This window comes from Mustela lutreola, chromosome X (genome assembly GCF_030435805.1).
Source record: "Mustela lutreola isolate mMusLut2 chromosome X, mMusLut2.pri, whole genome shotgun sequence".
NCBI lineage: Eukaryota > Metazoa > Chordata > Mammalia > Carnivora > Mustelidae > Mustela > Mustela lutreola.
The window spans coordinates 73512026-73525331 of NC_081308.1; the positions used below are offsets into that span (position 1 = coordinate 73512026).

Sequence of the window (13306 nt, forward strand, 5' to 3'; positions counted from 1 at the left end):
CCAGCCTGGGTGCAAAGCAGGGCCTATGGTTTAGATTATATTCCCCTCAGCTGTTAATTACCTGAACCTACTTTGAAGTTCTTCTCTTTTTATCCTCTGCATGAAAAGAGATTGGTTCAGCCAAGGGACTTAGAGAAATGATCAAATACATAGGGTGGAGGGTAAAGGGGTGGTAATAGAACTTCAGATATAAGAAGATAACGAAGAAAAACACATAGTAGAACATACAAGAACATATATTGTTAGGAAATGTTGAATTGTGGTTCATTGTTTCAAGCACATTGTGTTTTCCTTTGTTCTAATGAAGTTGATTTTAAGTAAATGTATATAAACTTTCTCCGAATAGGTATAACAAAGAATTTCCATCTGTCTTACTATGTAGTGATTTGGCACGAGACAGGGGTTTTACAATGCCATATTTAATTTAATAAAGTCCTTTAAATCTCTTCATATTTAAAGCTACTTAATGATAAGGACACTAACAGAGTCAGCACAAACTGTTTCTATATAACCTATTTATAGTCAAATCACTCATTCTCAAAACACAAATAGAAGGTGCCTTTGCCCAATGGGGGAAGATACTGAATATTAGAAAATTATGAAAATAGGTTGCAGTTGAAAGTAATCTGAAAGCAATAGTAGGATTAACTGCATTATAAAGCACCCTGGTTTGTTTTCAGGGTATGTTTGCATATGCACACAATTTAAAGAAGCCTGGCTATTAACTATCTAGCAAGTAGGTTATAACATGTCTGGATTAGATGTAAAGGTCAAAGTTTTTTTCTTTGTTTACTTGTGGCTTTTCTTTTCTATTTTTAAATGTTATTTTCAGTCCAGCTACTCCAGACAAAGCACTTTCCTGGGATAACATACCACCCACACATGAATAAGAATCTCTCTTTTGGTGCACTAGAATGGTCATGAAATAGTTAATTTTCAACTGTGAGAAGTATCTTTTTCACAGAAAACTGGCCTTGAAAGCAACATCAAGGAAAATGTGTACCTACATTAAAAATGACACCTGTGGCTGCATATCATCTGACTAAGGTGGCATCAAATGCCCACAACCAGATGAGTGAGTGATGATCTTTCAGCTCAGATGCGACACACAGAACTCCATACAGGGTTCTATTTTATTTACTGCCTATTTCTATTTAAAAGAACACTTTTGTGAACAGTCTTTAAACTTTTAAATCAGTACAAAAAGCCAGAAATTTGCTTTTTAGAATCTATTGCTCAAATATGTAGGGCTTGCGTCACTGTACAATTTAAATTCTCTGAAGCAGGAGAATAGTCACGTAACTAAAGATCTTCTATCAAAAGCAAAACACATTGGGAATTTTTATAATTTGATATGTGATATGACTTTCCCAGTTGTGGTTTTCACTCTAAAAACATATATAAATCAATACTAAGGTTATGTAAAAATAACAACAAAGACCAAATTTATCTCCACGCAATTTCAATTCTAACTTATACTAACATAAGGTAGGGGGGCCAAATCATAGAAAGCAGAGTCTACTTTCATACTGATTTTATCTCCATCCAGGTATCTCAGCTGTATCATATCGCTAGAATCCAAAGTGTTAATGAAAATGTAGCAATTTTTTCCAGGCTTTAAATACAAACTTTGTATGATGAGTTTTCTGTTACTAAGAAAAAGAAGAAAAAAAAGTGTGTGAAAAACACATAGCAGCAAACCAGGGGCAAAATTTAAAACAAAAGAAAACAAAACAAATTTTTTTAAAAATCAACCACTTAGATCAGCACTTAAGATTTTCATGTACCACTTCTTTTGACTAAAGCTCTTATACAGGTGCACAACATTCTGACTCTCTCCATACAATCCAAAATGCAGTTAGATTATCTAATTTGTGTCTTTTTCACCTGCAGCTACAGGGAGATTAAAATGAAGTTCTCAGCTCTTTATTAGTAAAAAGCATTGGAAAATAAAATAGATCTTAACAGAAATGTTTTTCTGCCTTTCAGTATGAGTGATGTGTGTTGCATGCGATATGCACTGCAAAGTAGAGGAAACTTTTCTATCCCGCGAAAGGAAAAATAAAACATTGAAAAAGGACTTTAATGAAATCATAACATTAAAATAGTTTTATATTAAACCCTGCTAATTTTCTAGGTGAAGACTGTGAAGTGAATGTGAGGAAACATTAAAAGCGAATTGAATTTGCATTCCTTATGCTACAGGCACCTGTTTACATGACCTTTAAAACAGAATTAAAGCTGTATCATCAGCAGCTGTAGGCAATTCACATTACTAAGACCATCAAATCAGAATGCTAAACTAACTATAAAACATAAATTAAACTGATAGAGAATCATCCCAATTCACTAGGCTTACTTGCAATCTATTTCTATGCTACTAGTCATTTCAAAGCAGTTTGCAGATCCACCAAATCAGATATACCCCAGTACATACGAAAACAGTGTACAGCTATAAGTATGCAAGCTAGGAACACTTTAACCTGTCTTTGTCAATAAACCTCCATCATTCATCCAAGCTAGCTTATTTTGTGATCATTATGTACTTTCAGCAATCACCTCCAAAAATAAGCATCATCCCATGAAGACAAAATGATCTTCAATATGTTATACATGGCAGAGATGATGTTAATTTACAAGTATGTATCAGAAGAGTTTATAAAGAATGCTTAAAGGCTAGTGAAAGTTAGCCACACTTCTTTTTTACTCTCAAATTCATTGTATTGTTCCCCAACATCCTCAAGATTTCCGATGACTATATTCCAGTTTCCTTTCATAGCAAGTATAGTTAACACAACTTTTAAAATATGGTAGAATGGATTATTAAATAGGGGTTTAAATCTAATTGTCTGGGATGAGAGTTGCTCTAAGAACATGAAAAGAGAAAAATAAGTGTATTTATAATGTGAGTCATTATCTCCCTAGAAGTGTTTTTAGAAAGCTTGGTCTCTTTCCATTCCTAGCAGTGAAATCTTAGGAAAAAACTCTATTTTTACTGAAATGTTTCTATTTGTGTGTTGTGACTTATTTTCCTCATCCTTACAAAATGTATACTCCTCAACAAAATTGAATACATATAGAATTTTTTTGAAAACAGTCATTCTACTTTGCAGGGTAAGGAAAGGGGGTAGAGAGCTCAAATGCTTCTCTCCATCACTAATGTGAGTATTTGTATAGGACAAATCTCAGTTCTTTACAAATCTGTCAACTAGCTGTTAAAATAAAACCGAAACTCCACAGCTCTAACTCTCAGCTTCTGCGGAGTTGAGATCCATACTCAGAGTCAGATAATTTTTGAAGGCAATTTACACTCACATAGGTGTGTTTTTCAATATGAAATGTTCATCCATACAATCTCTCTCTCTCTCTCTCTCTCTCTCTCTCTCACACACACACACACACACACACACACACTAATTTGTGTTATCCATTTGTTTAAGGGGGTATCTAAAGTCTACATCATGCACCTGGGGAAAATGTTTATTTAAAAAAAAAATGAGTGCAGGCATGATTGAATTACAGTTTTACTGCAAACAGTAACCTCAATTTCTTTCTAAATGTTGAAGAAGTAAGTAGAGGATAGGTGGAAGAAAGGAGACAGTCTCATTCTCACTGCCATTTCAATAAGTAAAAATGAATATTTAGGATATACAAGAGAGATTTGAGTGTTGGTATTTAGATTGCTCTAAGCATGTTAACTTAGAGAACTAAGGCTTCTCTGGACCCAGTCCATTGTTAGAAACAAGGAAATGTGCTATTTTTTAAAATTTGCTTTTTTTAAAAAAAATTGGCTATTTTTAAGAAGAATTAGGCAAGTTTAAATCCTGCTGCCTTTAATGTGATCTGAGTTAACATTTTCATGCCTGAACAAAATGTTTTAGGGTGACTTTCTCTCCCTTCCCCTCCCTCCCATACACACACTTAGGAAGAGTCAAGGGCATGATATTCTCCTACACACACCCCCCAAGGAAGGCTATCACTGAATCAGAGCTCTGGTAACATACAACATTTGTCAGTGAAAAGGCTGGGCTTTGTTTCCTGAGAAAGGATTACCTTGAGCACCTCTGTTCAGGCCTACAGAGGGAGGTATTCGTCTTAAAGCTGTTCAAGGGACTCATCTGTGAAAGGCAGAGGCTGCCCAGGGACAAAGATACTCAGCCAGGCTGGCCAGGTCTGGGGATCCTGAGAAACTAACCACTACAAGCTACCGCACTCACACAGCTGCCTTGGTGCTGGCTCTTCTAGACCCTCCCTCCCTCCACTTCCAACCATGGGAATTAAGTCTTGCCCCAATCACAGGGATCCTGCTCCAAATGGAGGACACAAGAACCTGTGGCTGGCAGAACAGTGAGAGCCAGGAGACTGGCAAAATAAGCCCCTCTTGCAGGCTGCTTGATAGTTGGAGTGGGACCCACTGGTCTTAAAGAATTGTCATCCACCAATTATCTTAAGATGGGAACTCTCCGTTTAATACCCACACCCTTGACCTATTTCAGCCCCTTTATTCAGATGTATCTGGCAGGCTAAAGTCAGGTCCAGCCTTTGGGCTTCATGTGGGCATTTTAGCCATGCTATCCCAGAAGTGCGGGCTTCTGTTGTTGCCCAGGTTATTCCCCCTCCTGCTGAGGCCTAGTGCTGGGCTTTGGGGACAGCTTCTTGATTCTCTGTGGCCTTGACTTTCTGCAGATTGGCACAAGTGAACTTGGGTTCTTAGCAACGCCAGAATGAAGAGTAGGTTAGCCTCAGAGTCTTAGCCAGGGGAGGAGCAGACCCACCAAGGAAAAAGACTCCTTAAAGGACTGGGTTCTTTTGATGTCTGCCTGAGCGCTTCTGCGTGGAAAAGAAACTCCAGAAGTCCCTGCATGTAAAATACACACATGCTATGGCATGTGTCCACAAGCAGCTGGAATCCAAAATACAAGATCAAGTAGATGTATTTTCCAAGCAGGGTAGCCAAATTGATTTCCCCCATTGAAAGTGAGGTAAAGGGGCGCCTGGTGGTTCAGTGGGTTAAAGCCTCTGCCTTCAGCTCAGGTCATGATCTCAGGGTTTGCTCAGCAGGGAGCCTGCTTCCCCCTCTCTCTCTGCCTGTCTCTCTGCCTACTTTTGATCTCTCTCTGTCAAATAAATAAAAATCTTTAAAAAAAAAAAAAAGAAAGTGAGGTAAAGTATAAGAGAGGACTTTAAAAAAGTTGCAAGAGATAGGGATTTACAGAACGCAGGAAACCTACACCCCTCCCCCAAGAACGAACATAACAACAATCACAACAGAGAAAGCACTAATACTCTTGTAAAAATAAGTTCCCCATATATCCTTGCAAAGTGTACTTTTCCCCAAACATGTGGTTAACATGTTTTGCTTTCTTTCCATCTCTCTCTCATATATATATGTATATATGTATATATATACATATATATAATTTATTATATGATTATTTTATATTATATTATATTATAATATATCATATCATATTTTTTTTCTCACAATCGTCAGCCTCCTTCTTGGGGGGAAAAAGAAACAGCTAAAGTTCTGAATAAAAAATAGCAAGTTAAATCTGGTCACTTGCTCATCTTCAAATGTGATATCCTGCTGCCTTGGGGGACTGGAAATAGTAATGTGAGCCCAGAACACTCAGCATATTGCTTACTAAATGTCTTTTCCTAGAAGAAGCACATATTTTGATCTGTAATCAAGTTTCCTCTAGTCCCTTCACTTCAGGGAGATACAGAATGCTAGCCATTTCAATAAATACTATTTACTAAGGAAAGGGTTGGGGGTGGCAAGAGTGCACAGAAAACAGAATCTCAGTTATGAATGAAATCTGAGTATTCTTATAATTTTGAGTGTTAAAATCTTAATCCACCCATGAAGAAAGAAGTGTATTGCAATTTGGGGCATCTTTCTTAACTAGAAAGTGGTGTCTAATAAGGTGTCTAATGTTCAACTAGATAGCTCACTGATAACTTGAATACCAATCCACAGAGTTTAAAGTAGTGGACTATCTCTACACTCCCTCTGATCCATTATGGAGTTGGAACGATTATTTTCTCTTCTTTAATACACCTATCATTTCTGACTTTAAGAAAAAAATCAAAATAAAGATAAAAACCACCACTTCAGTTTAAATTTGGAAATATTTTGCAACTCCATTAAAAAAAAAAAAGATAATTCCATATGGGGTCTATATTTAGTCAAATCATCAACTGGACCTCTCTGCTACTAGGCTCTGTCTGAAGTGCAAAACAAGGGACTGGGCAATGGCCACAAAGATTCCTAAACACCCCGAATCCTGGTACTCAGAATATGAGAGCCACACAGAATACTGCATAATAGCTCTGTCTCTGTAGAACTCTTTCCCTGGGAACCTGAAAGATCAGGGTTCACTCACTAACAATGGCAATGGAAAGGGGAGAATTGACCTCAGAAGAGAAACTGAGACTGAATCAAGGTGACCTTTACAACATAGCTGCGGGACCCCACATCCTTTCCCTAAGCAATAACAATCTCTATTGTCCTGGTCTTTTCTCTAACCATCTTCTGGGCAGCCCTAACCTCACAATTCCTCAGCACTTCCCAACTGACAATTGATTTTGCTAGTAAATGACTAATATTCTCTAAGATTAAGGTATTTGTATTAAATTTTTTTCATGATGAATGCTTTATTTTTTAAATTATCCTGTGTCTGCTGCAGCATTCAGTGTATGCTATCTCTCTTCCCCACTCCATCTCCCCTTTTCTCTTAAGATCTTTTTCCTCATGTTCAAGGAAAACCAACAGAGAGCTAAAAAAATGAACTAATCGAGCCTGAATTGCTATTGGCTAATGTCTGCTAATGCTGTCCAATTTTTTAAAGATTCTCCCCCAGAATATTTTAAGCCCCTTTACGTTCCCCCACACAGTTTGTCAAGAATGAGGAGGAGGAGAAGGAAGGGGAGGATGAAGGTGGAAAGGAGGAGGAATAAAAGGAAGAAGAAGGAGAAGAAGGAGGGGGAGTGGGAGGGGGACAGGGAGAGGGAGAAGGAGAAGGAAGGAAGAAGGGCGAGGAGGAGGGGAAGGAGGAAGAGGAAGAAGAAGAGGAAGGAGGAGGAGGAGGACTGTAAGAGGAGATACAGCAGGCTGGTGCTCTGAAGGGCAGCTGTGACTGAGAACCTCTAGTAAGCTCAAAGTGCAGACGCTAAGAAAAAGGTTTCTTTCTCTGTTGCTTTCAGAAGCTGTCCAATTGTTTCCCTTCCCTTATGAGCTCCAGGTTATAAAAAGAAAGTGTGTACTTGTCCCTTCCAAGCCCAACCTAAGTAATCCTATTTCCAAAGTGGACTTGTGTTGAAGATGAAGTTTTCAATATTGAGATCACACCTATGTGCCACTTTCTACTGTCTGGAAATTCATTCTGTATTATACACACTCAAATGTGGCCTTCTAGACTTCCTTCTTGACCCTCACCTGAAACATCAGTCTCAGACCACCTCCCCCTCTGCCAATTTGTACAGATAATGAGAATGCTTCATAATCCATGCTCATTTATGAAATCTACAAGAGACATAATCTCCATTTCTGAATGAACCTTGGACATACCAAGCTCCCTTGTTAACACGGAGTGTGACTTAAACCACATTAATCTGCTTAATATCTTTTGTGAGTCCTTCCTTGCTTCCAAAGGGGCCAGGAATGTCTGCTAAGGCACTCAGGAGTTGTCATGTATCCTTAAATTTTGTGAGGAAGGAGAGTCACAGTGACCCCCCAGGTTACAAATAAATGAATGAACATACAAATAAATCAAACCAATCTGACTTGCTTTCAGGAATTAATGGAATTTCCCTCTTAGAAAACAAGCATAGTGATGGGTAGGGTGGAGGGGCATATTTGGGTGTGAAGGAAGTCCAAGGAAGAATGAAGTTTGTGCTGTGTGCTAGCATAGCAAGAGATCAAAACCTGTTCTTCTTTACTGGAGATAGGCGTGTAGACTCCATAAAATCATAGTTCCTCCATTTTTAAGTTAGACTCCCCTTCAAGATTTTAGCTACCCCAACCTCATAGAATGGGTCAGTTATTATTATTTTCAAACAATAATTGTGGAGGGGGTGGAGTAATTCAGATCTAAGAACCCCACAGTGGACTTCAAGATCAAGATGAAAAGAACACCAAGCTGTGTATTTGGCCCAACTACCCAAGAGAGCAGTTTATCAGTGGTAACTCTGACTTTAAGGCAGAATCAGTCTATGAAAAATAAGCTACAAGTTCTTTGAAACAGTAACTTCACATGTACTTATTTCTCTCCCATGTCCAGACAGGGTCGTCTATTGAATGAGGTTCTTTTATTTTGCATGGGGCAGGGGATTTGTGACCATGGTCCCCCCTTTTATTCCTCTCTCTATGGAAACCCAGATCATGGGGAGAAATATGCAAGGCTGAATAAAGAGAAGCCACAGAAAGGAGCGCTTGAGAGCGGCATCTGTTACACTTGGGAAGTTAGACTGACAGGAGAGGGTGAAGGAAACCTGTCCAGCAGATTAGTTAGAGCAGCAAGAAGATTTTACTATATGCAGATATTTTCTTCAAAAAACAAAACATCTTACATACAAGAGAAGATTATATTACAGCTGCTAGAGAATGGGACTGCACCTGAATTAGGCAGTATCCATATTCATGGGAACTGTTTTTTTAAAAAGGAAGAAAGGAAGGAAGGAAGGAAGGGAGGGAGAGAGGAAGGGGGGGAGAGAGAGGAAAGGAAAGGAAAAAAAAAGAAAAAGAAAAGAAAGAAAAATGACTACATTGTTTTTGCTCCTGTCATAAACTATTCTTAAATTAAAGGACTACAGAACAAAGGTGTGTAAAACCTGTCCCTGGATGCAGATAACTCTTGGGGATAGATGCCCCCCCAGCCTCTGGGCATGGTGTGAACCACTTTTGAAAGCCTGGCAAAAGTGGTTGCCCAGAGTAGAGGCCAAGAGCTAGAGGAAGGTTGATTATAAGACTTCAGGCTAGTCAGAATTGGAAAAGGACTCCCCTTTTTTTCCATGTGAAAGCATTAAAAATTGATAATCGCCTTAACCCCCTGAATGGCCAGACTAAGATTAGTAACTCTTTCACTGAAAGGTAGCTGCAATGATGGGGGTGGGGAACACACCATTATAACAACATGGCAATGATCATGATCTTTTTGCCAGTATGGGTACTTTAATGTGTTTCCCTCTGACCTCTAAACTGACATGACATAAACTAGCAAAAGGACCCTTGAACAGGTAGCCTAAGAGAGCACCTGAAAACTTTCATTTTTGTTTGATTTTAACAAGTACTCTTTTCTTCAGGAAGCAAAAGTTCAGGCACAAATGAGATTGTATTCTTACAAAAGAAGATACACAGTTAGTTGGCGGTAAAGAAAAGACATTCTTCTACTGAAAGAGAAGAGCAGGGAAGGGGAAGGAAGGAGGAGGGCAGAGGAAGAGAGGAGAAAAAAACAATTTCTAGGTTAAAAGCAGATAAACTTTTACAAAAGGACACCAGAGAATGAAACCATAATTTCAATGAAAAGGAGGAGGAGAAGACAAATTATCATCTCTGCCAATAACTACTAAGTGTTTATCCTTTTTTTTTCTTTTTTTTAGACAAAGAAAGAAAGAAATAGATCTTAAACAGACGCCTGGTTTTCCTGCTTAATAGACACAATTTACATTTACCAATATAAACTCCCATCGCTCTCTACTCTCTTAAGAAATTACTCATTTCACAGGAAATACATGCTCTTTATCTATATAAAGGAATGGCAGAATAAGCTCACCTTGTTTTTATTTTTTTCTCATTTTCTTGCACTTTCTTCAGATCTGTCTTCTTAGAGAAACTAATGCCTTAATGACTTTCTGGTAGCTGCAAGCCTTCTTTTATTTCTGCTAAATATATGAAAATGTATGCAAATTTAAATCAAGCTAAACCTAGGAGCTCTTGCAATATATTTAATGGAATTTCAAACCAATAAGGGAACTCTGATGCTGTCTTCTGTAAGTGCAAATATAATTACGCAGCTAGGTTACCTTAGAAATTATGCAATGGAAGGTCATTTCTTTTTTTACTTCAGAAATCCTGTGCTGCTTTTTCTCAGCTAGAGCAAATCTAAAATCTTTGCATTTTCACCTCACTCAGCTTACAAGCAATGCCTTTGCACAGGGCTGTGAAGTACATGAACTTGCCCTTCCCTAACTTATAAAAGCTTAGGAGTACAAGCCTTTCTTGTTTCCTCTTAACCAAAATGTGAAAACATTCCTGTCCTCCCAAGCTGAAAGCAAATTCAAGCTGATGGGTGCGTGTGTGTGTGGGGGGTGCTTAATGCCAAATAGCCTGGCATCTCTCATCTCTCATCACTTTCTCTCTCTCTGAATTTTCAGGGCACACTAAATGATTTCCATTTACTTCAACTTGTCTGGGATGGGGAGGAGGAGGGCAGTGCATGTTAAAAACAATTTTCCTAGGGTATAGCATCAGGCGCCCTAATCATGAATGTTCTCCTCTGTACCTACTGAAACTGGGCACGCTAAGTGTCTTGGGTGAGTGTGAGGGAGGGCTCTCCATTTAAGCAAGCTGCCTCTGAAAGAGGTTGTGGGACCGCTGGTGAGAGCTGACTTGGAGAGGTAGTAAAAACCAAGTTGTCCAATTGACCAACTGGATTGGAAGGCAAACTTCACAATAACTGAAATTTGTCAGATTTTTGTCACATTCGAATTTACTTTTATCACATTAGATTTTCCCAGAATCTTCCAGTTGTTCATGCTTTAAATAAAAATTTTCAGAAGCTGGACATCTTTTTCTTAGATGCTTTCTGAACTTGGTATTGAATTTCTCATAAATGATAAAATGAAATAAAACAAGTCAAAATAGTTCTTATTGGAATCATGGACTTCAGTCTTACAGATTTAGGGTTCTATCTAAAAAGGGTTCCTTTGCTCAAACTTTGTAGCAAGATTTTGATTTGCAGTGCCCTGCACACAACTAAGCCAGAATGCTAAACAAATTTGATAAAAATCCCAATCCACTGACATTTAGATGACATTTAAACTGGTTATATTGTTTTCTTAATATATTTTTTTCTTTCTCTATTTCGGTTAATCTAAATAATACAAAAGGAGTTCTAAAACCATTTTGCTACTTCACCCCTTATCCACCCCCCCCCACCAAACACGCGCACACATACACACTTCCCTCTTATACTTCACCCTCCACTACAAACGTCCATGAAGTCTGTGTGAGGTGGGGAGGAGGGAGGGAGGAAGGGTTAACCAAATGAACTGCCGTCACTCAGCCCGAAGCAGCCAATGGAGCCAAAAGATTGATTTACTTCCTGCTCTGGTCTCACTGAAACTCTAGTGCTTAGCTAGCCTAATTTGGAAAGTTAGACCGGCCTCCCGTGCCGCCATTGGCCGAGCCCGTGGCTAGCCAGGCCGAGACATGTTGCAATTGGCCACAGTGCGTGCCGGTAACTCGCTCTCGCGGCTTTAGCTCCCCCGCACCATAGATGTCAAAGGCTGAAGCTGCTCCCTTTGCCACATTATAACTAGTAGGGGATCCTCATCGACCATGGCCACAGCTGCCTCGAATCCCTACAGCATTCTCAGTTCTAGCTCCCTAGTCCATGCGGACTCTTCAGGCATGCAGCAGGGGAGTCCTTTCAGAAACCCTCAGAAACTTCTCCAAAGTGATTACTTGCAGGGAGTTCCTAGCAATGGGCATCCTCTCGGGCATCACTGGGTCACCAGTCTGGGCGATGGAGGCCCATGGTCTTCCACACTGGCCACCAACCCCCTGGACCAGCAGGACGTGAAGCCCGGGCGCGAAGACCTACAGCTGGGTGCGATCATCCATCACCGCTCACCGCATGTCGCCCACCACTCTCCGCACACTAACCATCCGAATGCCTGGGGAACTAGCCCGGCTCCGAACCCGTCCATCACATCCAGCGGCCAACCCCTTAACGTGTACTCGCAGCCTGGCTTCACAGTGAGCGGCATGCTGGAACACGGAGGGCTCACCCCACCGCCAGCCTCTGCCTCTGCACAGAGCCTACACCCCGTGCTCCGGGATCCCCCAGACCACAGCGACCTAGGCGCGCACCACTGCCAGGACCACTCGGACGAGGAGACACCAACCTCGGATGAGTTGGAACAGTTCGCCAAACAGTTCAAACAAAGAAGAATCAAGTTGGGCTTCACCCAGGCCGACGTGGGGTTGGCGCTGGGCACACTGTACGGCAACGTGTTCTCACAGACCACTATCTGCAGGTTCGAGGCCTTGCAGCTGAGCTTCAAGAACATGTGCAAGCTGAAGCCACTGCTGAACAAGTGGCTGGAGGAGGCTGATTCGTCCACAGGGAGCCCGACCAGCATTGACAAAATCGCCGCTCAGGGCCGTAAGCGCAAGAAGCGAACCTCCATCGAGGTGAGTGTCAAGGGCGTCCTGGAAACGCATTTCCTCAAGTGTCCCAAGCCTGCCGCGCAGGAGATTTCCTCGCTGGCAGACAGCCTCCAGTTGGAGAAAGAAGTGGTGCGTGTCTGGTTCTGTAATCGAAGACAGAAAGAGAAAAGAATGACTCCACCAGGGGATCAGCAGCCACAGGAGGTTTACTCGCACACGGTGAAAACAGACACGTCCTGCCACGATCTCTGACTGCAGGAAGCAAGAAAGCGGCCCGCCGCGCTGGGAGCAGCGTGGAATTCTCTTTCTCTCCCACTCTCTTCATTTCACTTCAGCTTTATTATTGCTATCTAGAGACATAGCAATATCTAAATATCTAGATAGGGCTCTTCTCTCGCTCTCTCTCCCCCTCCCTCCCCATATTTTTTTTTCTCTCTTTCTTTTTTTTCTTTCATCCCCCCCCCCCCCAAATAGGGGATTCTAACTTATATCTTAAAAGGAAACACACTCACAAACGCCTTCAGGCTTCTTAAGGCTGATACACAGTTGCGTTAAGCCGTCCAGGCAGGGAACTCATTATAGTGGGCCGCCTCCCGCCAGGGAAATGTTTGCTCCAACCTTTTCTGCAGATCAATACATATTGTTTACTCGAGTAAGGTCTTCGAAGAACAAGCAGTGGGGTAACTTGGGGGTGGGGTAAAATGGGGGAGGGGGGAGGGAAGACAGATGTGTGCCTCTGAATAACCTTTCAGCGCCTTGGTTATAGCAGCTGTATTTCAGGTGAAATCTGTTTTACAATAGACTAGTTTTGCATTTTTTAAAACTTCTATAGCGTTTCTAAATGTCTGCGGTGTTACTACAAGCTGTACACAATATTTGTGAGATAATTTGTATCTAATCAGCCACTCC

The 13306-nt window shown here is 40.7% G+C and overlaps 1 protein-coding gene across 1 annotated transcript; it reads left to right on the plus strand.

Moving 5' to 3' along the window:
• The first annotated feature begins 11467 nt into the window (after positions 1–11467).
• On the plus strand, positions 11468–13050 carry POU3F4 (POU class 3 homeobox 4). Its single transcript, XM_059157658.1, has one exon. It carries the CDS (start codon positions 11564–11566, stop codon positions 12647–12649), a length of 1086 nt encoding a protein of 361 aa, XP_059013641.1. The 5' UTR covers positions 11468–11563; the 3' UTR covers positions 12650–13050.
• Positions 13051–13306: the final 256 nt, after the last annotated feature.

Coding starts and splice junctions, on each gene's coding strand:
- POU3F4 (XM_059157658.1), top strand. CDS start 11,564: ATGGCCACAGCTGCCTCGAATCCCTACAGCATTCTCAGTTCTAGCTCC.